We start from the raw sequence: 27,632 nt of genomic DNA on the forward strand, positions 1-27,632 counted from the left end.
ATATAAAGTGTTTGCATGGAAATAATACCTAATACCCATTTGTTAATCAGGTAGACCTATAGTACCTTGCCAGGAGTGACCCAGGAACAAGGGCTGGACAAGTGATTTACTCAAGGTCACAAAGGGGGCAAATAAGAACTGAGAAAATCAAACCTTGTACGACAGGAACTATGGCCCACAGCCATAACCCTTTGCACCAAATGCTAAATCATTCATCAGTGTATACATGTATCCATCCACCACCCCTTTGTTCACATGGGGTCAGGGCATCACTTCAACAGTGACACTCATCTACAGCCAGTGTTCACACCACTGTTAAATGTTTGTGTACTAATATGGTATTTGTGTTGTGCAGTTTGTGGTCATTGCTGATGTGCATATTAAAGCACCTCTCCTTTCTTTATACCAGCTCTATCTTTATATGTGTATGCTATAATCTTTTTGTTTCTCTTTTGATTAAGAAGCTCACATGTTTGTAGGTGAAAGGACAGTCAAGCATTCTTTTATTCTGAAAGCAGGGTAAAGTAGCAGCATGACCATATTTCACTACATACTAAAAGTTACAGTACAGTCTGTCCCATGCTAAAGGGTGCTCCAAGACCTTTCAGAGCAATTTGCAACAACTATGGACTGTTGTAAGGCATTATGAAATGTACTGAAGGAACATGTATGCACTGCACTGATATCAGTTTTCTCCGGTATCTGATGAACCTCCTTACGACCGCCCATCCCCATGCTCACCTGGCCATGGTAGCATCTGTTTACACACTGTATCATCTGCTATTGTTCATACCGATTGCCATTTCTTCCCTTGTACCTAAACTGGTAGAAGACAGAAGTTGTGTCTGTATGAAAAGCTAACAGAACATTTCATTAGCAGTACAGTGCAGTTCCAAAGACTGCATCCCTAGAACAACACAGAGCAGGGTTGAGAGGTTGGCCTAATGTTTAAGGTGTTTGCCTTGCAAACACAAGGTGCAGGATTTGATTCTCACAAGGGATAATTGGCTAAGTTCAAAAGGGCAATTAGCTTAGTACTAATTTATAAACCTATGAGCATGTACTACCCACAAATGTAGGATTACACATTTCAATACGAGTATTTCAATAAAAAAGGAATTATCTTACTACACCAATAACTTTGGGAAAGGAAATTAAGTATGTCACACAGTATGTTAACATTACCCATTTTTAAAATAGTCAAAAAATATTTTCTAAGGTAACATCATACTGCTTAAATGTTTAAAGACTGAATTTAATAATTACATCTTGTCACTGCTTGTAACACTCATATATGTTTGCTTTCTCCACAGTTCTTTGTTATCTGCCATGGATTTCTACAGCTTTCACAACTGCTTGTGTCTGGGTATCTCAAAAGCTCTATTTCAACCATCGAGAGACGATTTGGTTTGTCAAGCCAGACATCAGGAATGCTTTCTTCTACTAATGAGGTACAAATTGTTCCCTGCTGTTACTTTGCCTGCTGATTCAAGTTAACTTAGTACATGCCATTTCAGTATGAGCTCTCCACTGCATCTTTTACATTAGAGCATTTTATTACTATCAGTAACCTTCAACTTAATGTACAAAACAAAGGCAATGTATTACAGGGTTGCTTGTCACCCAAAAATTCAGATGGAAATATAAATAAAATATTCATTAGCTTCAAATAACGAGTGAATAAATCGGGACAGCTGAGGTAATACATATTAATCTCAGCACATCATAAATGGAATGTCAGTATGTTTTGAAAGAATGTTAACTTGCATCTTGGTTCAGCACCTTTAAGGACTCTGGCTAATGTTTTCTGGACCCCTTCTTTTCAACTAATGCAAATTGCTGACAATGTTTACTGCTATTCTTTTGAATTTTTGAACTTAGTAAAATATTTTCTTATAGTTCACATCAGAATTTATCACACAAAGTGTTAAGAAATTGTACGAATTCTCCATACTGTACTTTTAGGGTTGCTAGCTGTCCGGTTTTTAACCGCACTGTCCGGTTTTCAGTCAAATTGTCCGGTTAAAAAAAATCATCAAAGCCAGACTAGTGAAGTCCGTTTTTTTTTTTTTTTTTTGCAGTCAGGAGTCAAGGACTGAAAAGTGAAAACTGAAAACATACTATATGCAATGCTGTGCAATTACCGGTACCGCCGTCCACCGCCCGTGTTCTCTCCCCTTTTCCTTTAAGTATGGCTTATTAGTCATCAATCAGCTGCTCATCATGCATGCGTGCTTATTCCACCATTCACCAGTGTGGAATGGAAATAATCACGTGGAAATTTTAAGCAGCACAGTTCCAGCGTGAATCGTGATTGAAGAGGTAGTTTTCATTCTGTTTGTTAGCTTTGACTACAGGCTAGTAGCACTGTATGTTGCTATGTTTGTTTGAACACCAGGGAAATACCTCATCTGAGGTTTCCTGTGTAAAAGCTGTGGTTGCATGCTTATGTATGTATTGAAATAAGTGACTTGCTAGGTGCTCATGTTTAGATTTTGTACGGCACTATATGTACCTTGTCTGGTTGCATGTTTCTAATGCTGTCTCATAAGAGTCAGAGCCCGTAAAGTTTTTATTTTCTGTAATTGGTTTTAAACATTTAGAAAAGGGCATCTAAATGTTTTCTGTGCTAAAATTAGGTGGATAAAAGGTGTGGGTAGAAAAGTTGTATTACTACTTTGCAATCACAGGCTATAATCTTAAGGTTTAAAAATCAAGTTTGTGTATAAGAGAAACTCCGTGATCCAGATACAGGAGTCTGAATTAGTGAGCACAGCAGACAAGTTGCACTTAGTTTGACTAGTATATGTTTTGCATCTGTTTGTTAAAATTAGCAGTGTAATCTTGAGTTGTCAAAATTTATGAAGTGTGTTTCATTGAGCTTATGTCAAAACATCAAATGACACAAACGTCAGGAGTCCGTGCATTAAAAACAAACATCATCTCCCAATCCATCAAAATAAGAACAAGTGTTCCCCCCTGCAAAAACAACTGTATTTGTTTCAACTCCTGATCCCTCAAAACAAAAATAAATGTTTTGCAGAGGGACAACCCCCCTGCAACTATTATACCCCTTTATATTTTCTAACTCTCAAGATCACAACAATCCAGGAAAGGGTAAATCACGCTTACCTGCAGTATTCTGTGACTTCACGTGCCCACACTCACAGCATATGTAACCAAACTACCTAAAAACACACACAGAACTGGAAGCTGCTCTATTGTAATACCAGCTTTAAAAAAGTATGGAAGCACAAAGTATCTAGCCACTTTTGAAGCTGATGATTCAAGGTCCACTTTGCTTCTGGCTGCTGTTTGTGTTGAAGTGCGGGTGTGTACCCCTCAGCTGTTAAAGATGTTAAGTGTCATATTATAGCTCAAATTTTTGATTTATTCCTTCTGTATTCTGTAATTTTGTGAAATGAGGTGATGATTTATAGTCAACCCATAATGGTAGTCACCAAAGTCACAGAGTTGTTTTAATTGAGAAAACGTGTATCCTTTGAAGTACTGTTATTGTCCCAACTTTTAAAACCAGAAATATAATTTACAATAATTATTGATTATTTTGCCTCTATTGCTAATTCTGGAGATAAGAAACTGAGAACTGTTTGGCAAGATATGTTACAGCTTTTGAAGCAGTTACTTGGCTTCCCAAATAGTACTTTGTTATCTGCTGCAGAAGGTTAATTATAACAGTGATACTGAAGAACCTGAAGTTATTTTTCTCTTGATTTCAGAGCACTGTCAACATCTTTCCTATATTAAGGTGTTCATAAGTAGGTACTAGGCTATCGGCCCTAAGGCCTGTAAAAGCCTAGCCGTAAAGATTCCCTGGCTTTCACCACCCAAAATTATTTTCCTGTGTCTCTGTTGAGCAGAGCCACAGAAGTGATCCCCAGGGTGTATTTCTTATCTCCCATCCAAGCGTCAACATTTTTCCTAAAGAGGGCTAATGAGGTGCTCTGCTTGACATAAATGGGCAGTCTGTTCCAAAGTATGGGGAGTCTCTGTGACAGGAACCTATCCCTCCAGCATGTCTTGTTTATTGTGGGAAAACACTGTACAAACTCCATTTTTCTGTTTCACAAAAAGAAACAGACTATCAGTGTTTGTTACAATTGGGTGATTTACTATGCTTTTTTACAGGAAAGCATAGTAAATCGGCTGAAAGCAGGCATCTGGAACAGAAAAAGAGGGCGTTCCCATCAGCTGATATCACAGTGATGTCACAAAAATGGGCGTGACATTGATGGGAGAGTGGGTGGGAATGGGTGGAGTTATGGGTGATGCGAGGGGCGTGACCATAGTCCGGTTTTAGCCACAAAGAAATCTGGCAACCCTATGTACTTTAGTGAAAATAAACATGCATCTTGCATGAAAGTTGAAAACTACAACTAAGCATTTTCCATTTGATTTACAACTACACTTTAAACTTGAGGAGTTGTAAAATAAATTGAAATGTTGTAGAAATGTTTGATTTGTATGATTCCTCTTTATCAAGCTTGATCTTGTGAGCTTGTGGTTGTTGAAATATTAACTGACCAGACTTGATAACTTCAAAATGAAGAATGCAAAGTGTTTTCAGAATGACAGAATAAAGTACCTGCTGCAATGTAAACACACACACACGCACACACACACACACACACACACACACACACACACACACACACACACACACACACACACACACACACACACACACACACACACATAATAATGATCTGGAAGGTCAACTCACTATTTGAATAACGTACTATATATACATGATTACTGTTAGACAAGGGTAGCTAGTATATGCATTTTTCTGGGGCAGTCTTCATTAGACAGTGATCACAACATATACACTCACCAATTTTTTTTAATAATTCTGGCCTTTCTTTTTCGGACTTGTCCACAAAAAACACCCAAAAATTGATTTCTCCAGGAACAAATCCAACAAGATCATTACCATAAATACCCACTGTGGAAAGATGGGTTCCTCTCAACCTACATAATATAATCTCCTTCTCTGAATCATGGCAAACACCAGACATTTCCATCCTTCTGTCCTCACCACTAACATGCATGCCTGAGCTGCAGACTTGTAGGAAAATAAGAGGTGATATTTTGCAGATTGCCTCACATAAAGCCTTCAACAGACCTCCCATGACCTACCCATACCTCAAAAAGTAGGGTTAGTAGGATAACAGCTGAACAAACTTTTTGTGTTCACTTATAATATGATAGGCTCATAGGAGTTTACTAGGCTATTGGCCCTGAGGCCCTTTAGCCCATGTTGAGACAAGTCAGCACCCAGAGCCCCTGTCCAGCAGGGACACAGGTAGGAACTCAGGAGTGTATTTCCTGTTTGCCATCCAGTTATCCAGGTTGCACTTAAAAAGGGATAATGAGGTACTCTTCTAGACATGGACAAGGAGTCTGTTCCACAGATGGGGGAGTCTCTGGGACACAAATCTGTCCTGACAACAAGTCCTATTGATATCACAGACCAGGTAGAGGTCACGGTTCTACCTGACATAACCGACACTGCAAAACACCGACAACACAAACATCGACACCACATAATCGACAAACCATAAACACGAAACCTCACATGCCCGACAATCAAATAACCGACGGTCCACAAACACGAAACCTCATACGCTGCACACACTACAATAACAACAATCAACTAACAAAACACATCCCCTGTCCAAAAACCACACACACAACACAAGCACACCAAAATCCTCACAAACCCACACTAAACCTCACATACACAACTATCTACAACCCTAACCCAAACCATTACCCTAAGGTCCGTCACTATCGCACACTCAGCTAACCCGCGCCCTAACCCTAACTCACTTAACCCGCCCCTAACCCAAAAAATACTACTACCGCACACTTACCTAACACGGGCCCTAACCCTAACTCACTTAACGCGCCCCTAACCCAAACACTATCACTACCGCACACTTACCTAACCCGCGCACTGACCCTAAATCACTAAACCCACCCCTATCCCCACAGACCGTCAATATCCACACTTACCTTACTCGCACCCTAACGTCCGTTGCCACCGCATACTTACACAGCCTTTTTCCAAGTCAGTATCCTCGGCGTCGGTGTTTTGATCCGTAGCGTCGGTCTTCCGGATTGTCGATCTTCTGGCACTCGCAAATTCGTTGTCGGTGAAATCAGCTGTCGGCTATCTCAGGTAGAACCGAGGTCACACATATGGGTTGCTCAAGTGGAGCTTGACTTGCGAATATGCACCAGTCCCATCAAGGCGGGGTCTGAGATTGCTTTGTATACCAGACAAAGGTCACCTCTGAGGAGTCTGTATGAAACTGAGTATAGGGACAGGGCTTTTAGCCTAGGGTAGGTGTTTGAGGCCCTGGATTCTCCTGGTGAGGATTACCTCTGTGGTCTCACCAGCTGCTGCATGTGCTTTGCAAGGTACATGCCGAAGGGGGTGTTGTACTCAATAATTAGCCTTATAAGGGAGGAATACAGGGATCTTATGACCTCTTTGTTCCTGAATAAGATACCCTTACTTATGAGGTGGGCCATGTAGAAAACTTTCCGTACAATGGAAGCAACATGGTGGTCAAAAGTCAGGTTGCTATCAACGTGGGTCCCCAAATTCCTCACTACTGATTGTGCACTTAGGACATTGTTATTAATGGGATAATATGTGAGGACATCACTCTCCCCAAAGGGGATGATGATGCATTTTTTGGCATTCAGCTTGGGTTTGCTACCCATCTGGTAACATATGGATCAATGTCTAGTTGAAAAAGTTTATCTACTATGCCTGAGTGGGGAATAGTGTTGATGGCTTTGGCCAGGTTAAGGTAGGTGATGTGCACTATCTTCCCCTCATCCATGGCCGTGGTGACTGTTTCAAAGAAGTCAACCAGATTTAACATACATGACCTCCCCTTGACAAAACCAAACTATGTGGGGTCGAGTGTTTGGAGGTTGCCAATGTCCCTGTTAGTAAGGTCCATGATAATACGTTCCAAGGCCTTGCAGGTCAGGCTAGTTAGGCTGATGCGTTTATAATTTCCTGGATCAGTGGACACTCCACATTTATGTAAAGGGATGACAGTGGCTGTCCTCCATTTGGCTGGGACAAAGCCGGTACTCAGGTTTGGATGAACAGGGTGCCTAATTGTGCTGCAAATTCATGCCTGAGTTCATGTAGGATGCAGCCTGGGATGTTATCAGGTCCCATGAGGCTGTATTTTTTGTCTTTGAGAGGGCAGTGATGACCTGTTCCCTAGATCCCTAGAGATAAGGGGGGGGCAGGTATGACCATTGTTGTTATTTGTTATTTGTTGTTTTTTTGTTTTTGCCTTGGAGCTTATCTCCGCGGGCCTCTACTGAAAATAGACATATATCCAGTTAGACTAGCCCGGTCAACAAATGTAAAATAAAATAACTAAAATGTCCTGATTTACTAATGGTGGGACAGAGGGGAGACATTTATGCTGAATCTGTCAGCCAGTAGATTGGCTATATCTACATCATTTGTGTATGTGGTGTCCTTGACCACCAGTTCTGAACAGATCTGCATGCTTCCTTTGAGAATGCGGACATACGAGAAGAAGGCCTTATAATTGTCTCTAGTAGATGTGACCAATTTGGACTCAAAGTTGGCTTTAGAGGATTTCACTAGTGCTCTTATTTGCTTGTTCAGGGTAAGGAGAGATTGCTTGCAATTGGGCACCTGCTCCTTCTTGGTCCTGGACAGCAATTTTTTTCCTTTTGTTATATAGTTTATTTATTGCAGATGTCCAACAGACAGGTTTACTCTTCCTTGCGAAGATTTTGTCCTGTCAGGTATTCCTGATTCTATGCATCTATATAAATGCTCATATAGTACTTTGGTGTAGATTTGGACATTGGTGCCAGTTCCTACAGTGGGGGAGGGGTCTGTAAAGCTGTTTATACCATCCCTCAGGAGGTTGTAATCAGTTCTGGAGAAGTTTTTTTTTTTTTTTGACTCTAGCTAGAGGGGAGACAGGGGAGATGGTGACTTCGAAAGTGACTGCTTTATGGTTGGATCTTACCAGGGAGGATGATACCATAGGGGTAATGTAGTGGTTACTCGTGTTGGTTAATACCAAGTCCAAGATATTATCACCTCTTGTGGGGGTATCGACTAGCTGTTCCAAGGCATTTGCATTGATAAAATCAAGGAATCTCTGTGCATTTGTTTTCTGGCATGAGTAGTTTTTGCAATCTATGGTTGGGTAATTAAAGTCAGCCAGGATCAGGGTGAAGGGTTGAATCTTGATAGATCTGAAGAGGTCTAGATAGGTGGAGTGGGCATCTTGAGTCAAATTTGGGGGCCTGTAGCTAGCTATAATTTGAATAGTGGTCTTGTCAACAGTTAACTGCACCTGGAGTGTCTCCTGTGCGTCATACTTTTTGACCAGCCTGAAGGTGTGTGTGTACCTTTAATATATATTGAAGCTCCACTTCCGTTGGCTTTGCTGCCCACATTTTAGGGTCTGAATGTATGATAGGATGAGTAACCAGGTAAGGCTGGGGTGCTCTCTACAGCTTTGAACCAGGTTTCTGTGACTACACAAATGTCAGCATCTTCCAGGGTTAAGAATGCTTGCAATTAGTGCAGTTTTATGTTTAGACTCCTAGCATTTAGCAGCATGACCTTTAATTTGCATTTCGTTGAGATTTTTATGTTGGTAGTATCGACCTCATGTCTTTTCCTAAAAAAGGCACGATGGGGGAGGCAAGGGCCTTTGCCAGAAGCCTGAAGCCCAAATGAGAAAGATGCTGGCCATCTCTAGCAGAGCATCATGGTCTGTCGATCATATCTTCCCAGGGTGTCAGGCACTGGATTCCCCTGGAATGACACCAGAAACGAATCCAATTGTTAAAGTCAGTCATTTTCTGTTTGTATTTGGGCATCATTCTGGGTAATGTTAGAATGCTGGTTAAGGCTAGGGACATACCTGCTTGGGACACATATTCAATGAGCTCAATCATGTCTCTCTTCATGTAGTTCAGGGAGATAACTTCTCAAGTCGTTCACACCAACATGGACTATGACAGAGTCATACCAGTACCTGTTGTTGAGAAACTTAAGTGCATGTGTGATATGGTGGATTTTCGCAACTGACACACTACTAACCGTGACTTTCTCCTTATTCAGTCTGGTGAGAGACACATCTGTGTATTGTACAGTGGAGTCTCCTATGACTATGGTCTACAATTGCCTGCTAAATCTCAGCCCATACCAAACTCCCATCCCTAAATTTAATAATGCTGAACTAATCATAGGAATCCTCAAAATAAACAACTTCAAAAGTATCTGTGTAATAACCATCTATATCCCTCCTGGAGACAACGCCACCACCCTTGAGAATATTCTCTGTTGGGCAACAAACAATATCAAACAGGAGACATACATTCTAGGTGATGTCAATATTGATTGGAATACAATTAATAATAATACTCCCTCTCAGTCTATCAATCTTTATAATTTTACTCAATTAATAAACAACATTACCAGACCTAACAAAACTAACCCTCCAGGGTCCACCCTGGACTGGATTCTAGTCAGCCACCCTAACAATATCTCCAACTCTGGTACCTTACCAGACTCAATAAGTGACCATCTCCCAGCCTTTACTAACCGAAATACCCAACAGCTCCCAAACCAACATCAATATGCCCACTCTCGTAACCTAACTAATTTTAACCCTTCAGTATTCTCTGAAACCCTTAAACTAACAAACTGGGAATCACTAAACACTCTTCCCCTAGATGAAGCCCTAGAAGTCTTCAATACTACCTTCCTTAAAATCCTAAACTCCCAAGCCCCTCCTCGAACAAAACGAATAAAGTTCAACTCTGCCCCTTGGCTAACTAAGGACACTAAAACTATAATGCTACAAAGGGACAAAATTTGGAAACAATACAATAAAAATAAAAACACAGCTTCTTTACTTCAATATAAGCAACTCCGCAATCTTGCAAAAACACTTATTATGAAAGATAAAAAATCATACTACAACAAACTTCAGTCTACTCTCACAAATAATCCCAAAAAGTTCTGGAATTCCATCAATTCCCTCTTGCACCCAGGTACTAAATCCAATCCCTGTCCAGACAACAGTAAGACTGACACAGAAATTGCAACACTCTTCAACTCCTTTTTTACCAGCTCCATAGCAGAACTGACTAAATCCTTCTCCAATTCCTCCCCCATCCCAAGCCCAAAGCCTTCTTCACCTTCCATCCCTCACTCCAGCTCTCGTAACCTCCCTCCCACCTTTATTCTACAACCCGTATCTACCACCAGTATCAAACAACTTCTTTCCAAACTCAAACCATGCTCCAATGCCCCGATAACATCCCATCACTCTTTCTCAAGCTCGCAGCAGACGGGATCGCCATACCTATCAGCATTCTCATCAATAGATCCATCCAAGAATCTTATGTTCCCAAACTTTGGCGAGCTGCCCACATTCTGCCCCTCCATAAAGGAGGCAAAAATAATAACATTTCTAACTTCCGCCCAATAGCCATTCTTTCCCCTATTTCAAAAGTCCTTGAAAAATGTATCCACCAGCAACTCATGCCCCACCTCCTCAATAACCATCTCCTCTCTCCTACTCAACATGGGTTTTGGCCTGGCCACAGTACCATAACTGCTCTCCTTTCCTTCCTAGACATTGTCAACCATGCCCGTGATTCTGGAAATATTGTCTCCACTGTTCTACTTGACCTTTCCAAGGCATTCGACACAATATCCCACACACTCCTTCTCAACCACCTTTCTAACCTCAATCTCTCCCACAATTCCCTTTCTTTGTTCAAAAGTTATCTCTCAGATAGATCCCAAGCTGTGAAATGGAAGACCGGTACCTCAGAATTCTTACCTACCCCTACCGGAGTCCCTCAAGGCTCTATTCTCGGGCCACTGCTCTTTAATATCTTTATCAATGATCTCCACTCTTCAATTCCTCAGTCTCAAATAGTACAATATGCAGATGACTCCACTGTTATCTGCTCTGCCCCTAGCCTTCCCGAGCTTCAAGCCAAAACCCAATTGGCCTTCACAACGACAGAAAATTGGATGCTTCAAAACCATCTTTCCCTCAATGCCAATAAATCCCATATCATTCTCTTCTCCTCCTCAAAAGCTCTGACTCTTGATAAGTCATCCTTCAAAATTTCCAGCCTCTCCCAGTCCCCAGTAGATGTTGTTAGTTGTGCAAAATTACTCGGAGTTACCATTGATGAACACCTGAAATTTAATACTCATATTCAACTAAACATAAAAAAAACACATCAGAAGCTTGGTATGCTTTATAGAAATGCCAACTTTCTTACTCCATCTACAAGACAAACTCTCGCCACTACCTACCTTCTTCCTTCACTACTGTATGGTGCTCCTCTTCTAACCAATCTCACCTCTTCTATCTCCTCAAAACTTGAAAGTTGCTACTACAAAATCGCCAAATTCGCTACTAACTCCACTCATTCTACACACCATTGCATCTGCCTCCGTAGTCTCCAATGGCTAGAACTCCCTAATCTCCTCAATTATCTCCAACTTACTACTGCACACAAACTAATTTTTAAACCTACTGCTTGCCCTGCATTATCTAACATCTTGCCCTTATATACCCCTCTCAGGCCCCTAAGATCCAGCCACCAGAATCGTATTTCAGTATACAAACCCAAAGGACCCCTGGCCAACTTCTACTTTCATATACTACAGCTAAAAAATGGAACTTGCTTCCTTCCCTTCTAAGAGTCACTACAAGCTATGAACACTTCAAAGCTCTTCTCCATTCTCACCTCTCCCAAAACTGGAAATGTAATTGTATACTTCCTACCTAGATCTTAATACATCCTCCCCCTCTGGTCCCCCTTCTTCTAACTCTCACCTTGGCACCCCTCCCTCTACTTCTTTATCTCCACTCTCTTCCTGATTAAACCCTGTATTTATTCCTTTTAAGCGTTCTCCTCCCACTGCCCACTTGCAGGTCTAGTCTCACAATTAAATCTTTTGCCTTTTTCATAAGGTATACTTTTGACTCAAACACAACATGAATATTAGTCTATCCGTACTTTTCATCTTCCTCCTGACACCTTCTTCTCCTTTAAATTCTTTGCATCTTCTTCACTTCTCCTCTGTTTTACTGCTCTTGCATTCAAGATCTATATATAATTTCCTTTTATCTCTCTCTACTACACTAACAATACAGTTGCATAATTATATTAATTTCTGAAGTATACTGCCAAATGTACTACATTTTTGGAAATTGTTAAAATGTTAAGCTGTTAGAACACAGAGTGTTTTTGTGTGTAATGTATTATTATGGAGCTTTTCTCCCCGGGCCTCCACTGAAAATGGGCTTTCGGGCCCAGTGGACTTCCCCGGTTATCAAACTGGAAATAAATAAATAAATAAATAAATAAATAAATAATGACTAATATGTTGGGTTTATGGTTATTCCTTAGTGGTATGTAGCATTCTCTAGCAACCATACAGAATTCCCAGCCCATGACTGCTCCAGAAGGTCTATATTGAATTAGCGAATGCTTAGAATAGTGAATGCTAATTCATCGACCATTTTTAAGTGAATGCTTAAAATCTCGAACATCCGGAGCAGCGAGTTTTTTCAAGGGAATTTCTAAGCATTCTAAGCGTTCGCTAATTCAATATAGACCCACTCCAGATACATCATTCTTGATTTCCCAGTATGACACCAAACTCCAAAAGCATCTCCTCCTTTTAGGACATATTGTCATCAATGCAAAATAGTTGTTTTTCTAAAAACACTAAATGACCTAGACATATACTATTTTCCTGGAGGATACCAGGATTAAACCAGTTTATGCCAAACTGAGAACAATGCATTGCTTCAATTCAAAATACACACACACACACACACACACACACACACACACACACACACACACACACACACACACACACACACACACACATGCTCATTTGCAAACAGACACACACTTGTGTGCACACACCCAGACATAGTGACACCTACACACCCACACCCACACCCACACCCACACACACACAATGCACACACATACAGAAACACAAATATATAAATGCAAATTTGTATGGAAAAGCTCATATCCAAGCTCTGTAAAAGAAAACAACAATCCACTATCTTCAACTCAAAATGTTTCATCTCATAAAGTCAGTTTCCCAAAGGAATAGAACATAAAATACCATGTTCTTTTACTCTTAACTCTTTTACTCTTAATAAGCAATCACAATATAAAATTACCGTAAGTGTATTCAAAACCCTTGATTATCATGTTTCATAACCCCCCCTCACCCTAAGCATTTCCTTTATATTCCACTAGAATTATTATAATCCTTTCACCTTAGCTTCTGAGTAACGTTCAGTCTTAAATATCTCCCATTGTCCTTAGCAAATATCCACAAACGTCTACTCAAACTACCAAATCATAGCACTCATATCCCATTTTCCTTGTTCCTGAAAGTTTGCATCATTTTTAAGGAATACATCTCCCCCACGTTTACTTTTTCATTAACCACTGCTACAACTCCCACTGTCTGGAAAAGCCCTAGTAATCTCACTCCCAAAATATAATACCTTTGCAGCCTCTCATGACTTCTACTTCTGCGCTCTTCCAGTGACACCGATAAGAGCTACCGAAAATGGAAAATGTAGCCTAGTTCAGACTCTGTCGTAATACCAATTTGCTTTACCTTCTGTAACTTAATCAATGTACCATAACAGGAAAAGTGCTTACTAATAGGCTTTTATTTCTGTTCCCTTAACAAAGCAAATCTCCAAAAGTATAACATAAACGGAAAAGTATTTTATTGGATTAAATGCTGCCTAACGAATTACTCAAGTCCAGGTGCCATCTTACCATTGCCAGCTCTTCATGAGTAAAAGGAATGCATGCACCTGAGGGGTGTATTCATGGTCTTCTCCTTTTTTAAATTTGTACAAATACACTGACAACCACAACATTCTGTATGCTAACAATTTAGACATTCTTAATAGTCATTAATTATTTTCTCTTCTCTTCAGACATGTTAAGTACTGACCTCTCTCTCTCTCTCTCTCTCTCTCTCTCTCTCTCTCTCTCTTTCTCTATCTCTCTATCTCTCTCTCTCTTTCTCTGTCTCTCTGTCTCTCTCTCTCTCTCTCTACCCACAACTAGAACAATGCTTCTAGGCAGCTAAACAAACAAAAAATGAGCTTGTCATTTCTTTCTCCTGCAGGATTCACTTACTCACACAACATTAAATAATTGAAACAGTCAACTCAGATATGTAGGACATGGGACTGATCTCACACTTGACTTCAACATGCACATAGATTCATGCAATATAAGTGAATACTAACCTTCATACAAAAAGTCATGTGGCATAATCATGGTTATACTCTCCCAGTTATACCCACAGCTTTCCCCATGAATTTACACTACAAATAAACCAACCACATTGTCAGATCTGTCTCCAGAGCTCCATGTCATAGAAATGAATGTAAACTGTTTTCTGGCTTTAAACTAGCTGCAGTGCATCCATCCATCCATCCATCCATCCATCCATTCACACACAACCCCTTTTTCCTATTTCTGCACATGGCTCAGATTATTTATTTATTTATTTTACATTTGTTTATTGGAAACTCCATCTGTACAAAATGTCTTTTTTCAGTGGATGCCCAGGTAGAAAAGCTGCACATTTATAAGTAACCGTAAGATACTTATACATCACACAGATAAAAATATTGATTCAATCTCAGATACAAGTACAAAATGAAAATACATGTTATACATTTCACTGATACAATCATCTAGTCTAGATAGGATACAAAGAATAGCAGTACTATGATTGTAGGTAGAAAACAAGCAAGCTAAGTATACATATCCATGGCAGGGTATACTATTCTAATACAAAAATAATAGGTTGTTTTCCTTTAGCTCCCTTAAGACATCTATTTCCAAACCAGGGTTTGTGCAAGAGCAGGTCCATGATTCTGATAGGTGTGATTTGAGAAGCTTTTAAAAGTTGGAAGTGTTAGTAGTTCTGATATTTAATGACAGGGTTTTGGCTATGCAGTTGGAGTAAAGGGAAACTCCAGCTGCATTGTTAGGCTTGGACATATTTGGTAAGGAGTTGTTACTAGAATGCAATCCCCTGTTATTGGAGTAGTGTATTAGTAGATTTCGATGTACCGGTGTTTTTTTCTGGGTAATTTAGCATTAGATGGGTGAAGGCGAGTTGATTTTAAGCAAGTAGATTTGGTAGTTCAAGCCAGAATAGTTGTTTTAAAGTGAAACAATGATGGGATCTGAAATTTGTTACTGTGACTAACTTTGCGATTTTATTATAGCGAGTTTAGAGTTCTGTTAGGTCAGATTTCTTAATGTTTGTAAGGATCTGTGATGCATATAGTAGTGGGTCTCGGACCGATGCTCAATGGTGCTTTTCACTGAAGGCTTAATGGCCAGACATACTTACGCGAAAGTGCTTTTAACCGAAAAAGCACTTTCATGTATGTATGCCTGCAGCCAGAGGGAGTCGTGGGGGAATGACTGTTATGGAGATCATACTACGGTGCAGGTAAGGGAATTTTTTCCTTTTCCCCACTGTAGTGCAATCTCAGAGTGAGAATATTACATTATGGGGGTGTGTGGGGGGCACAGGGGTGTAACCCCCCTGCATAAACACCTTTCTGTTGTTTTTTTCTATTTTTTTTTTTTACACACTTTAACGGAAGTGCTTTTTTGGTAAAAGCGCTTTCTTTAAAGTATGTTTGGTGATGTTGGATTTGGACTGTTGAACTTTCGTTCAACAGTCCTAGATCCATAGTAGCATAGTGATAAGATGGGTTCATACTATAGTGGCTTTTGAAGATTTATTTAGAAAGTGTCAGTTTCTGTACAAGGTTCCTAGTTTTTTGTGAACATTTTTTATGGTCTGTGTTATGTGTATGGTGGTGCAGCGGTTAGCATTGTCGCCTCACAGCAAGAGGTTCTCCCGTTCGATTCTGGGCTAGAGCGCCTTCTGTGTGGAGTCTGCATGTCCTCCCTGTGGTCAAATGACGTTAAAGACATGTAGGTAGGTACGTGCGTGAATGGGTGTGCCTTCTTTGAAAGTTGGGAGTTGGGCTGGCAACTCGGCACAGTAAAAAAATTCACTGCCAATCATTAGCAGTCTGGAGTTCCGCTGTGGTGACGCCTAACCAGGAAAAGCCAAAAGACTGTGATATGTGTATGTCAAGTTTTATATTATGATCAATGACCACTCTGATTAATTTTGTTTGGAAACTGGAGAAAGAATTGTATGGTTTAATGATGAGATATCGAATGCTTTGTGGGTGTCTGCAGCTCTAGTTAGAAGAGCATGAGTTTTGTTTTGGTAGGGTTAAGTATAAGTTGTGCATTGTTCAGCCAAGATTCCAGAGCATTAAATGACTGCTGGGTGATTGTTTTGTACTTTTTGTAGTTTTGGGGCAGCACAAATCAGGGTGGAATCATCCGCATATTGAAGTACGGAGGCAAGTGGAGTGGCAGTATGAAGATTGTTAGTAAAGATAATAAAAAGGAGAAGGCCCAGAATTCTGTGGAACTCCCAAGGTTACAGGCAGTAATGAAGAGAGTTTTTGCTGCCATTTTACAGCTTGCTGGCATCCAGTTAGATATTGCTGGAACCAAGTAAGTGCAGAATGGCTCATTTTAAGTTCTGAGAGTGTAGTTAAGAGTTTAGAATGGGAAACACTATCAAAACACTATCAAAAGCTTTGGACAGATCAAGAAAAATAGAGGAAACTAAATCACCTTCATTGTGATGGTGGTTAATAATGTTGGTAAAGTTAACAAGGGCAGCGGTAGTACTATGATTAGGATGGAAGCTGTGCTGAGTGTTAGACAGAAGGCTGGTTAGTTATTACATAGTTTAAGATTTGTGAATAGATGCACCTCTCAGGTATTTTTGATAATGGTGATAGTATAGCTGTTGGCTGGTAATTTGATAATACTATCCAGTTTACAGCTTTATTTAGTGGGATGATATATGAAACTTTCCATATTTTAGGGACTTGTTGTTCTGAGATGGATCAATTTATTAATATGTCTACTAGATAGGATATTACTTCTGCAGTGATTGTTAGATATTTGACAGGTAGATAGTTGGCAGCAAGTGTGGTAGGTTTAAGCCTTTTGAGAGATTTAACTGTTGTGTTTATTGGGTCAGGTTGGAAAGAGAAGTTATTGGTGTCTAGTGTGGGTACTATGTGAGTCTGAGTAGGGGAAGAAAAATTATTGTTTATGAGGGTTAGTATGGATTCATTAAAGTATCTATTAAATTGTGACATGATGTTATCTTTAGTATTAGTGAGTATTGGGGAGGGAGTACTAGTTTGTTCTGGCCAGAAGATGTTTTTGATGGCAGCCCAGAATTTTTGGGGGCATCCTTGATTTTTTGATTGGACACTGCTATACTAATTTATTTTGTCCTGTATAATATGATTTTTAGCTTTATTTCATAGTTCTAGCTATGTTTGTTTGTTAATTGTGGTTTTGTCTCTGAGCCATTTCTCCCAGGCCTTATCTCTAGTTTTTAACAGAGATCTTGTTTCTTTGGTTAACCAGGGGGCATAACTAGATTTTATCCTTAATGTTCTATGGAGTGCCAAGATGTTTAGGATATTGAGGAAGGTTGGGTTAAAGTATTCAAATGCAGTATCTAAAGTGAGATCTTTGAGTGGTGCCCAGCTGCATTTTTTTAAACCATTTATGAAGTCTTGGAGGATTAGTTTTTCTTATCTTGGATTTGGTGGTAGTGGTAAGTTTATGTGGATTTATTCAGTTTTGGTGTCGGAGAATGTAAGTATGGTCACCAAGGCTGTCTGGGAGGCAGCTAGAGAGTAGGGATAAATTTGGCCTGTTTGGAAGGATCCTGTCTAGGATTGAATGTTTATTTAATGTTTTGTCTAATCTAGTACAACTTTAGATTGTTCGTGAGAAACCATGTAGGAGGTTAATGTGGTCAGAGGGATTTTTAGAGCTGCAGGAGAGCCAGTACACATTAAAGTCACCCATTATAATTGTTGCTATTTTCGTTTTTCATGCTTCCACCTTCCATATCTGAAATTTAAAAAAAGTTCAGTTACAGATTTGCTGTTCCGAACTGTTTGTAAGTTTCTTGGAGGTCACTGCTTGCTTGGGCTAAAGGGAAGTCTCTGTGTTCATCAGTGGCAGTGGTAAACACTGAACAGCCTGCCTGCCCCTGTGGGACTGGTTACTGCCTAGAAACTGTAGTTTTACTGGCCATTTTGGGTCAATTCCAAACTCCTTGATCCCCCTCTCTTAAAACCCGATTGCCTTGTGGTTTTGGCATCTTTTCAGACTTGTTGGCTGTTGGTGAAGCACCCACCAAGAGGAGAAAACGCTGAGAGATTTGCTATTATGCTTTAAATAAAAATAAGAAGTAATACTTTAAAATCTTAATGGTATTCCTTCCAATAGAAAGTCTCCTGAACCGCAAACTTGTTACAAACATTTTAGCATTCAAGGTCCATCCATTTGAATTTACATTTTCTCTGTTTGCATCACCAAAATAACCTCTACTTTTGCATGTTTTCTAAAATCTTACTGACTTGTTTTTTTAGACTTATATGGACCCCTCATGGCTCCACTTCCTGCACCCATCTGCTTGTTTGTTCCTTTCTGAGGTGAGAGCAGTGCATCTCTACAGCCCATAAACCCCTCTCTTTGGTATCTCATTAGGCAATTTGTCCTCTGAAAGTGAAATTTTTGGAAATAGAGAGCAGGCCAAAAGCTGGTCCCCTAAACGTCCCTGCCCTAGCCCACATAACCCATCCCCACTAGGTGGCTTGCAGACTTTGTAATGGCTGCCTGGTCAGGTAAAAATGTGTGTTCTCACATGTCTACCTTATCAAATCAGTGATAGTCACACTAGTTCAACAGTTCATGCCTGCATAGCCTGTTTCACAAGAGATCGCTCACGCATCCATAGGTGTTACCAATATGGTAGACTTGTCAACTCTGTCTCCTCAAGATGCACAAGCTGCTGTCAGCTACTTGAGCCTATTCTTCTCCATTCACCATATCTGGAGATCCTGCCGTTATTTAAATTATGTAGGTCTTATGTATCTCTTCACTGATCTGTGCCACAGAGCTTTGCTCCTGTTCTCGTTACATGGATTATACTAAATGATATACTCTTTCTACATTTATTTCATAGCTTTTTAAGCTCATCTGAAGCTACTGTAAACTGAAGTAATGCACAGTAATTTAAGATATTGTCTTTATGTATGTCAAGAAATATAAACCCTACCACAGAAACTGGAAATATGTCATCTGCAGACAGGATAAAGAAATCAGGGTAGAATTGACATGGTTTTACCAAGACATATAAGTTATACATGAGCCAGTTGACTATGCTACTATAGGAGTCCAACTCTGCAGGACAATTGGGTTTAAGTCAAAAGCAAAAAGTGGAACTGGACTCCAGTATTCTGACAAGTGAGATGGTAATTGCTATAAAAGCATTATGCTTCAATAATGCCACAGAAAAGGATAGGTTCCCTGCAAAATTCTACAAGTTGGTAATTGTTTTTAATGCAACACTTGCCATACATATTTAGCAGTACTAGGTCATGCACTGATATTCTCTCAGTAGTAAACCAGGTCATCATATCACTTATCCCAATGACACCTAATGACATTCTGGAAACATGAAGCTTTGACCGGTCACCATGATTAATTTAGATATTAAAATATTGGCTAAGTTACTACCTAAAACCAAATATGCAGATCACAAACAGTTGGTCGCAACTGTTATTTTTTTTTTGTAACAAGGACACATAAACACAGATGCAAGTATTATAGTATTTATTATTATTATTATTATTATTATTATTATTATTATTATTATTATCATTATTATGATTACTATTATTATTTTTCTCTTTGCATATGACTGTCCCCAGGACTACTCCTCATCCACCAGGTCTACCAGGTTTTCTTCCTTCCCCACTTCCCCAGACTTATCCTGACCCATCTTCAGGAACACTAAAGAACTGAAGACATCTGTGGCAGTATCATATTACTGTTGAAGAGTTTTTTTTTTTTTTTTTTTACTTTATGCCCTACCTTCTATGTGTACTTGAAGACATCTAGGCACATAACGGCTAACCATACTCCATCTGTGGCAACTCAGCCAATGTCTCTCAACCTTCTCCTCCTCAAACAACATCACAGTTCTATGTCTCCAGGGATGATCCAAGATGTGCAGCAAGTGCATGCTTTTCCCTCCATGACAAACGTGTCCATTCTTGCCTGCTACTGCCTGGCTGCTGCTAAACAAGCCTGGCTTTATCTCTCTACACCACTGATGGTGAACCTGTGACACGCATGTCAAAGGTGTCACACCATGACATTTTGGGTGACACACCAGCATTCACCAACACCCAAGTTACCACAGAAACTGAATGAAAACAAATACAAGAAATATGTGATGCTGCACTTATCTATTAAAACTCAGCAGCAAAAAGTCATTAATTGATGTTAATCAAATCAAATGCAATGTGTTCCATATTTTTTCTGTTCAGTTTCAGAGTTACTGTTAAAAATAAGGTAATTTTTTTGGTGCACTTTATTAAGCCCAATTATCAGTGCACATATTGTTTTCTCTATTGTAAGTCACTGATTTTTCTTTTACTTGTACAATACATAGCAGCACACGATTGGACTGTATTTTTTTAAATAAACAAATATGTAAAGACTCATTTCTCTTTTGATCGGGGGGAGGGGGTGGTGACACGCCACCAGAGTCAAGATAGGTATTTTCCAAATTTTTGACACACCAAGCCCAAAAGGTTCGCCATCACTGCTCTACACCATGGCACTGGCATTATCCTATTCAATATTATGATGGCTTCTGATATTGTTTCATGGGAGTTTATGTCTCCAGTAGGGTGTTTGGGAGTAAGTTTAGAAGTTGAATACAAACCCCTTATTCCAACACCAATAACCATGGAAAAAAGCATATTCTACCTTGTCACTAATGGTCACCAACACATTTTTAAAACCAAAACAGAAGGTACGAGTTCTAAAATGTCTTTGAATGGTGCTCTGTCAGATGAAGGGATAATAAAGATAGACACTAAGGCTCTACCCTCACCTGCAGCTTATTCATTGTCATGATAAAATAATTGACATCCATGATCAAGAAGAAACTCAGTGACACAGAGTGGAAAGATTGTGTTTGAGGTATATTGTTAACGTTTGCAGATGACTGTTTATTTGGGAGTGAGAAAAATGACTTAGTCATTGACCAGATTTTATCAACTCATCAAACTTTTGCCAAGGTGTTATAACTCATATGCACTAAAGAGAAAACTATGTTAGTTTATCTGGAACAAAGAAAAGACGTTAGACCAGCAGATAGTATAAAACAACCAACTGTCCTAACTGTCTGATGCTTGTAGTATGTGAAAAAATACCACTACCAAGAATATGAAACCTCTGAGAGAATAGTTTTAGTGGTAAAATATATGGACATATTTTTTCAATCTTATCTGGTAAAACTAAAGCTGATAAAACCATGATTTTCCCATATATTCTATCCTGTTTTTGGAATTTCCTTGTGAATTGTTACCACCCTGGCATTTTAGGAATGTAGCAACTGACAGGCTGAGGATTGCCACACATCACTACCTATATAATGGCTTCAATTCTGTAATGCTGCTTAGAAAATTTCTAGAGATTGAATTTTTAAAAGCTGGCTGAACTGATTATGAGCACATTGGAACTCATTGTGCTATTCAAGAAGTCAGAAAATGAGAAAGATAGACAAAAGAGTGACACATTTAACACTATATCACAGAAAGCATGAACATTTATTTATTTAATTATTTGTTTGACATTTGTTGACTGGAAAAAGTCCAACTGGGCAGAAACTCATTTTCAGCAGAGACCTAGGGAGAAAAGCTCCAAATATATAAAAAATTAGATAAGTACACAGAGAAATAAGCTAGCAATTACAATTAAGTTTCAGCATCAATTAGCGGGGTAAAAGTATACTATATAACAAGAAATACTGAATACAATTAAGTTTCAGCATCAATAAAATAAGATAAACAAGAGTAGTTGGACTGTACATTGAGGACTGACAAGTTTACTTGCAAATTGCCTTATAGCTACAGATAGGTGAAAGGATGGTATAGAAGAGGCAAAATAGATTAAGTACAGTATTTTTAGAAAAATATATGAAATAATGGACAAGTATTTGTAGGTTAGTAATAAGAAAAGGGGATACAGAGAAAAAGAGGAAGAGTTTTGAATACGTGTAGTGATGGGGTGGTACTAAAGTAAGTCGAAGATAAACAGAGTAGTCATAAAAAGGCAGCAGGGTAGTATACACAGTAGAAGTGAGGAAGATAGGAGGAGAGTGAGTACGTAGGATATGGAAGGAAAAAGGAAGAAATGGTTACTGGTAAACTAGGCACAGGTGTGAAGTGGATTATGGGGATGCTAGGCAGAGTTAAGGCAGGAACAGAGCCAGGTGTTAAGAAGTCTGTCTTTTAGTAATTGTTTGAAATTGTGACAATTTGGTTTGGATCTGATGTTTAAGGGGATTCTGTTCCAGGCTAAAGTCACTGTAGAAAATATATGTTACACTGCAGATAGCTTCACATGTTGCCTGAATTTGGAATCTTGAACTAGAAATAATGAACTCTAAATTCTTCTCAGAATATTAGATCAGACTATTAGATCATTTGCTAATGTCTAGATGGACTATGGTTTGGCCAAAAGTCATTGGTGTGTTTATAAAGAAATCAAAGTAAGGACAGAAAAACAGACATATGTGAAAGACAACAGAAATGGGTCCCTTCAAAAAATGGGCTAGCATTATGAGGAGTAGGCCTAGATCTATGTACTGAAACCTCTGGAAAAAGAGGGACATGCAGTATTAGATAACCCACAAAGAAGATAGCTCCAAAGTGAGGTGCTTTATCATTTAGAAAAGGACTGGTGTGAAGTTTGTCTTAGAGCAGGCAGGAGATGAGCCCAAGGGCAAGACAATCAAATGCAGCTAGTCCATGGTTACTCCCTCACAATGAAGGGATTTTTCAAGGACCATAAGAAGGGTAACAGTTTCTATTGGAGGTGTGGTCAAGCAGAGGATGGTCTGCTTCACATTTCTTGGTATCTTGGTCTTGCCAAAGGACAAAGAGACATCAGGAGAATACATTAGAGTTATGTAGCAATAATTTTAGTGTTAAGCCTTCAATATTCTTGAAATTATATTTATTTGGCTATTGATGGAGTACAAGCAACAGTGGATGGAAAAGACCTAATGGTTATACCTCACTTTGTCCAGTATTGCCAAGACTGTGATAAAGTCTGAATGGAGAACATCAGCTACAGATTCATATCCATTTTTATTCCCTTTTTTCTTGAAATTTGCAGGCTAGATTTTATATGACTTTCTTTTCTGGCACTATATGTAAACACCCAGTGACTAGGAAAACATGTTTGTGCTTTTTCTTGGATTCCTTACTGATTTGTAATGGTCTTTTACTAGCTGACATTTTCCGGTATAATAATATTAGCAAATCTGTTCATTTTTTTTTTTTTTTTTGCAAGTCAGTCGGTTAAAAGCTCAGGTATGTTTACTCATGAATAATTTGGACTGTTCAAGTAAGAAGTATTTTTATTTACTTATTACTTTATTAACCAGGTAGAGGGTTTTTCAGATGCAATGTCTAATAACAAGCAAATGTGATATGTCAATTTCAGTAGACAATTATAAAGTATAATACTTCAGTTTTGCATGCGTGAGATAGACAACTTTAACATAGCAGTGCAATTTGTATCGCATATGATGCTTCTCAGGAACAGTAACATATTATTATGCAATACATACTGTTTTTAAGATTCTGGTATATTTGATATATTCTTCATAATGGATTTCAATTTAAATAAGAAAACAAAGAGGACAAACATAACACGTACCTAGATTGAAAAAGTGTATAAAAACATATATGAAGGTGATTAGGAAGTCTTCTCACATTTTATACATATATATTCAGGATGTGTTTATTGATCTACCTACATTATAAATTGGAAACAGGTGTAATCCAGAGAACTTGAGTGAAGTGGGTCTATATTACAACGTCAAACTAAAACAAGTTCAAACATTGTAATATCGAACCCTAAAATCCGAAAGTTTTTAATAGCGAAGCCACGGCACATTGACTTTTTTCCCAGGGAAAAAAATCGGTGGGCTGTTTTTGGGGCTTTGTTATTTCCTCCACTGTGGTGCGATCTTGGAGTTGGTATATTTAAGTAGGAGGTGGGGGGGCACAACGCCCCACATTGGGGGGGTGGGGGTGAAGCCCCCCAATTTAGTTTAAGGTTAATTTTTTTTTGCCATGGAACAGTGATTTTTCCCCCTCTTAAGCTGTTTCCAGAACTCTGTAACCCCCACCTACAGTTTGTAGACCTTTCCAGAGGTAATGACTGGGCAGAATTGATCTTGCTCCTGTGGTGAAAAAGGGTGTGGGGGAGTTGATGTTCGGAGCTTGCTCAGTAAAAAAAGAAAAATGGAAAAACAAAAATGATTCTTTAATTTACCTATGGGCAGTGAAAATGTAGACACCAGCAGCTTAGTTCTGATGCCAGTTACATGGCTTTAAGAAGCAACAAATCCACACACAGTTGTTTTCAATCCAAACAATTTACATGTGTGCACATATACACACACACACACACACACACACACACACACACACACACACACACACACACACACACACACACACACACACACACACACAAACAAAGCCAGATTTAAAACATCATATTTAAGAGAGATGTCAGCTTCTGCCATCCTGTTTTCACTAGTCTCAACTCAGAACCCCCCCCTCCCCCAAGGTTGACAACATCCCTCAGAGGTGAGTTTCTTCCAGTTCAATACTATGCAATGCCAAGCTATTGAACTGGATGGAGTCATGCTACACTCAAGCAAGGGGAATGAGATTTTGTAACAATATGTGTTAAAGAATCTCATTACCTATTCTAAGCATAGTCCAGAGCCTGCTTAGTTTGACAGTGGAGCCACAGAATCAAATGAAGTTCTCACGGGCAGTAGCTCTATCTGTATGTCAGAACTGTTGTTACAGGAAGAGAGTCCACTTGCAAAACCAGAAATGATATGGTGCTGCACAGCCATGAAGTCATCCATCACAATATCTCCATGACAGTAAAATAGCAAGATTTGCCACTGGTGCCTTGCATCACTGTACATTACTTAAACAACTAAATTGGCTGGAACTCCCCGAGCTTCTACACTATACTCAACTAACCTTTGCCCATAAAATTATCCACCAACCTGATAAAACCCCTTCTCTCAATAATCACATTGTCATACACCACAACTCGATCTCTTTGCTCCAGTAACCACACATTTTAGATGCCACCAAAGCCAACAACTTAGCTGGGAAATCTCTCTTCTCTAACTATATTTTTAAAATATGGAATAAGCTGCCAACCCCAATAACTTCCAACAACTCTGTCTCACAACTTAAAAAGCTCCTCAAGTCACAGCTAGTGGACACCTGGCTATGCTCTTGTAATTCCAGTGGATAGGCCTTTCCAAGTTCCCATATGATGTACTGCCCCTTATTTTAAACTAACAGGAAGTAGTTACTACATCTGTATGTTAATAACCCTCTTTATCATTTCACTTGCATTTGTAGCATTTTGATGTATAATGGGACTTCTTCCACATAATGAATTATATGCCTCAAAATTTTGTAATTGTTATTTGCCATCAATATGAGATCTTAAATGTTTGTAAACTGCTGAGATGTTTGTAATTGGTACTCTATGTATGCTCTTATATGTTAACAATGTACTTATAACTGGAGCTTTTCTTCTTGGGCCTAATAGGTTGGAAAAAGTGTAATAAGCAAGCTTTGCCAAAAAAATCAACAGTACTTCGCACCCTCCCCAGATGCATTTTTAAATAATACTGTAATTCAGTGGGAAAGCTAGTCAAACAATTTCCTCAATAATTTGGATATGTCTAGACTTGTAGGTAAGCAAGTTGAAAATTACGCTGGGTCGCTGTACAAGAAATCCTAACACCAGTGCTCTATTTTATTGTCACAATACATAGATATTGACTACCGTTCTGTTTTAAATGTTATTAAGGCAACTTAAAAGCTGGAATGCATACATATTTTCATTTTACAAAAATGCACATTTGGTAACACTGTGCAAGGAAAGTATAACTTCTTGTACACACATCAGTGGCAGCAGTGTGATCTTTGCGAATGCAGCCTAACATTCCAAATGGTGTTTACAGCTGTTGCCCTGATAACGGAAAAGTACCAAGTACACTGACCGAGTTACAGGGGAGTTTATGGAGATCTAATTTTGTTAAATGTATATCATTTAGTGATTTGTATTTGTTCAGCTGTCTGGAACTGCCAGTATCAGCAAATAACTCTAATCCTGGTGGAAGAACAAAGAGGCTCCTGTACAACAACCACTGTACTATTAGAGTTATAAAATTGTTTTCAAAATGAAAAATAGGTCTGCAGAATGTGCTTTCAAACGATATAATTTTTTTCAATTCTTTAAATATCTTCAAAACAGAATTAATTTACAGTAGTTCATTCAATTAATAAATATGTGGCATTATAAGTTTAGAGGCAACCATAATAAAACGTAATTGTTACTACTTCAAACTTGTGCACGTGCATATAAAAAATTATTACAATTCTTTTAGGCTTATGTTGACTGTTCATTGTGTGCCTATAAAGAATTGTCAGAATTCTATTAAGCTTATGTTAAACATTAACTGCATGATATATTGGCAATGGTGACACAATGAATAACCACAGGCTACCTCAGTTGTCTAGCTTTATTAGCCCACATTTCTTATTAAATATATTAGCTATATAATTTTCATGCTGAATTTTATTTTTTTCCAAGAACTGACATATGGCTACTTTGAATATATATTTCAAAGCTTGCATAGTACAACCTCTTCACCCTAACTTGAGTACAGATTAGTTTTATGGTCATTGTTTCAGAAATTGCAGTATTTGCTCTCATTGTCATGTTTTACCTTATTGTACTCGATATACTTAATAAAAACTGAATTGTACATTGAAAACAGCAGTATTGATTGAAACAGGCTTCAGCTGTAATCATTTAAGACAAAAATTGTGATAGGCAACACAACAGTGAAGGTCACCTCATGCAGTATAACTAGCCAACATTAATGCAGGATGATAAAAGTCTTATAGTTTTGGAGTCATTAATGGAGCGATGTAAATAATGTGTTAATTTGTGATATCCACAGGTATAGGAACATTGGCACAATAATGTGGTATATGTAGGCTTTGTTTACATTAGGTTTATAAAAGACATGCACACATACACACACACACACATGCAATATATGGATAGATGGATATATAGATAGAACAAAAAAAATAGTTGTACAGGAAGTAGTAAAAGTAAAAACTAATATTCTACTTAATAAACTGTGAAATAAACAATTCCAGCTTGAATCCTGTTTTCTTATTTTTATT

At 38.8% G+C, this 27,632-nt stretch overlaps 1 protein-coding gene across 1 annotated transcript in view; it reads left to right on the forward strand.

Moving 5' to 3' along the window:
* SLCO2B1 (solute carrier organic anion transporter family member 2B1) overlaps positions 1-27,632 on the forward strand; it is a 1,297,574-nt gene that overhangs the window by 647,730 nt on the left and 622,212 nt on the right. The window contains exon 3 of the mRNA XM_044072692.1: positions 1,314-1,451. Coding sequence (XP_043928627.1) covers positions 1,314-1,451 — 138 coding nt within the window. The remainder of the gene's footprint in view (positions 1-1,313; positions 1,452-27,632) is intronic.

This window comes from Protopterus annectens, chromosome 5.part0 (assembly GCF_019279795.1).
Source record: "Protopterus annectens isolate FY-2018-M chromosome 5.part0, PAN1.0, whole genome shotgun sequence".
Taxonomy (NCBI): domain Eukaryota; kingdom Metazoa; phylum Chordata; order Ceratodontiformes; family Protopteridae; genus Protopterus; species Protopterus annectens.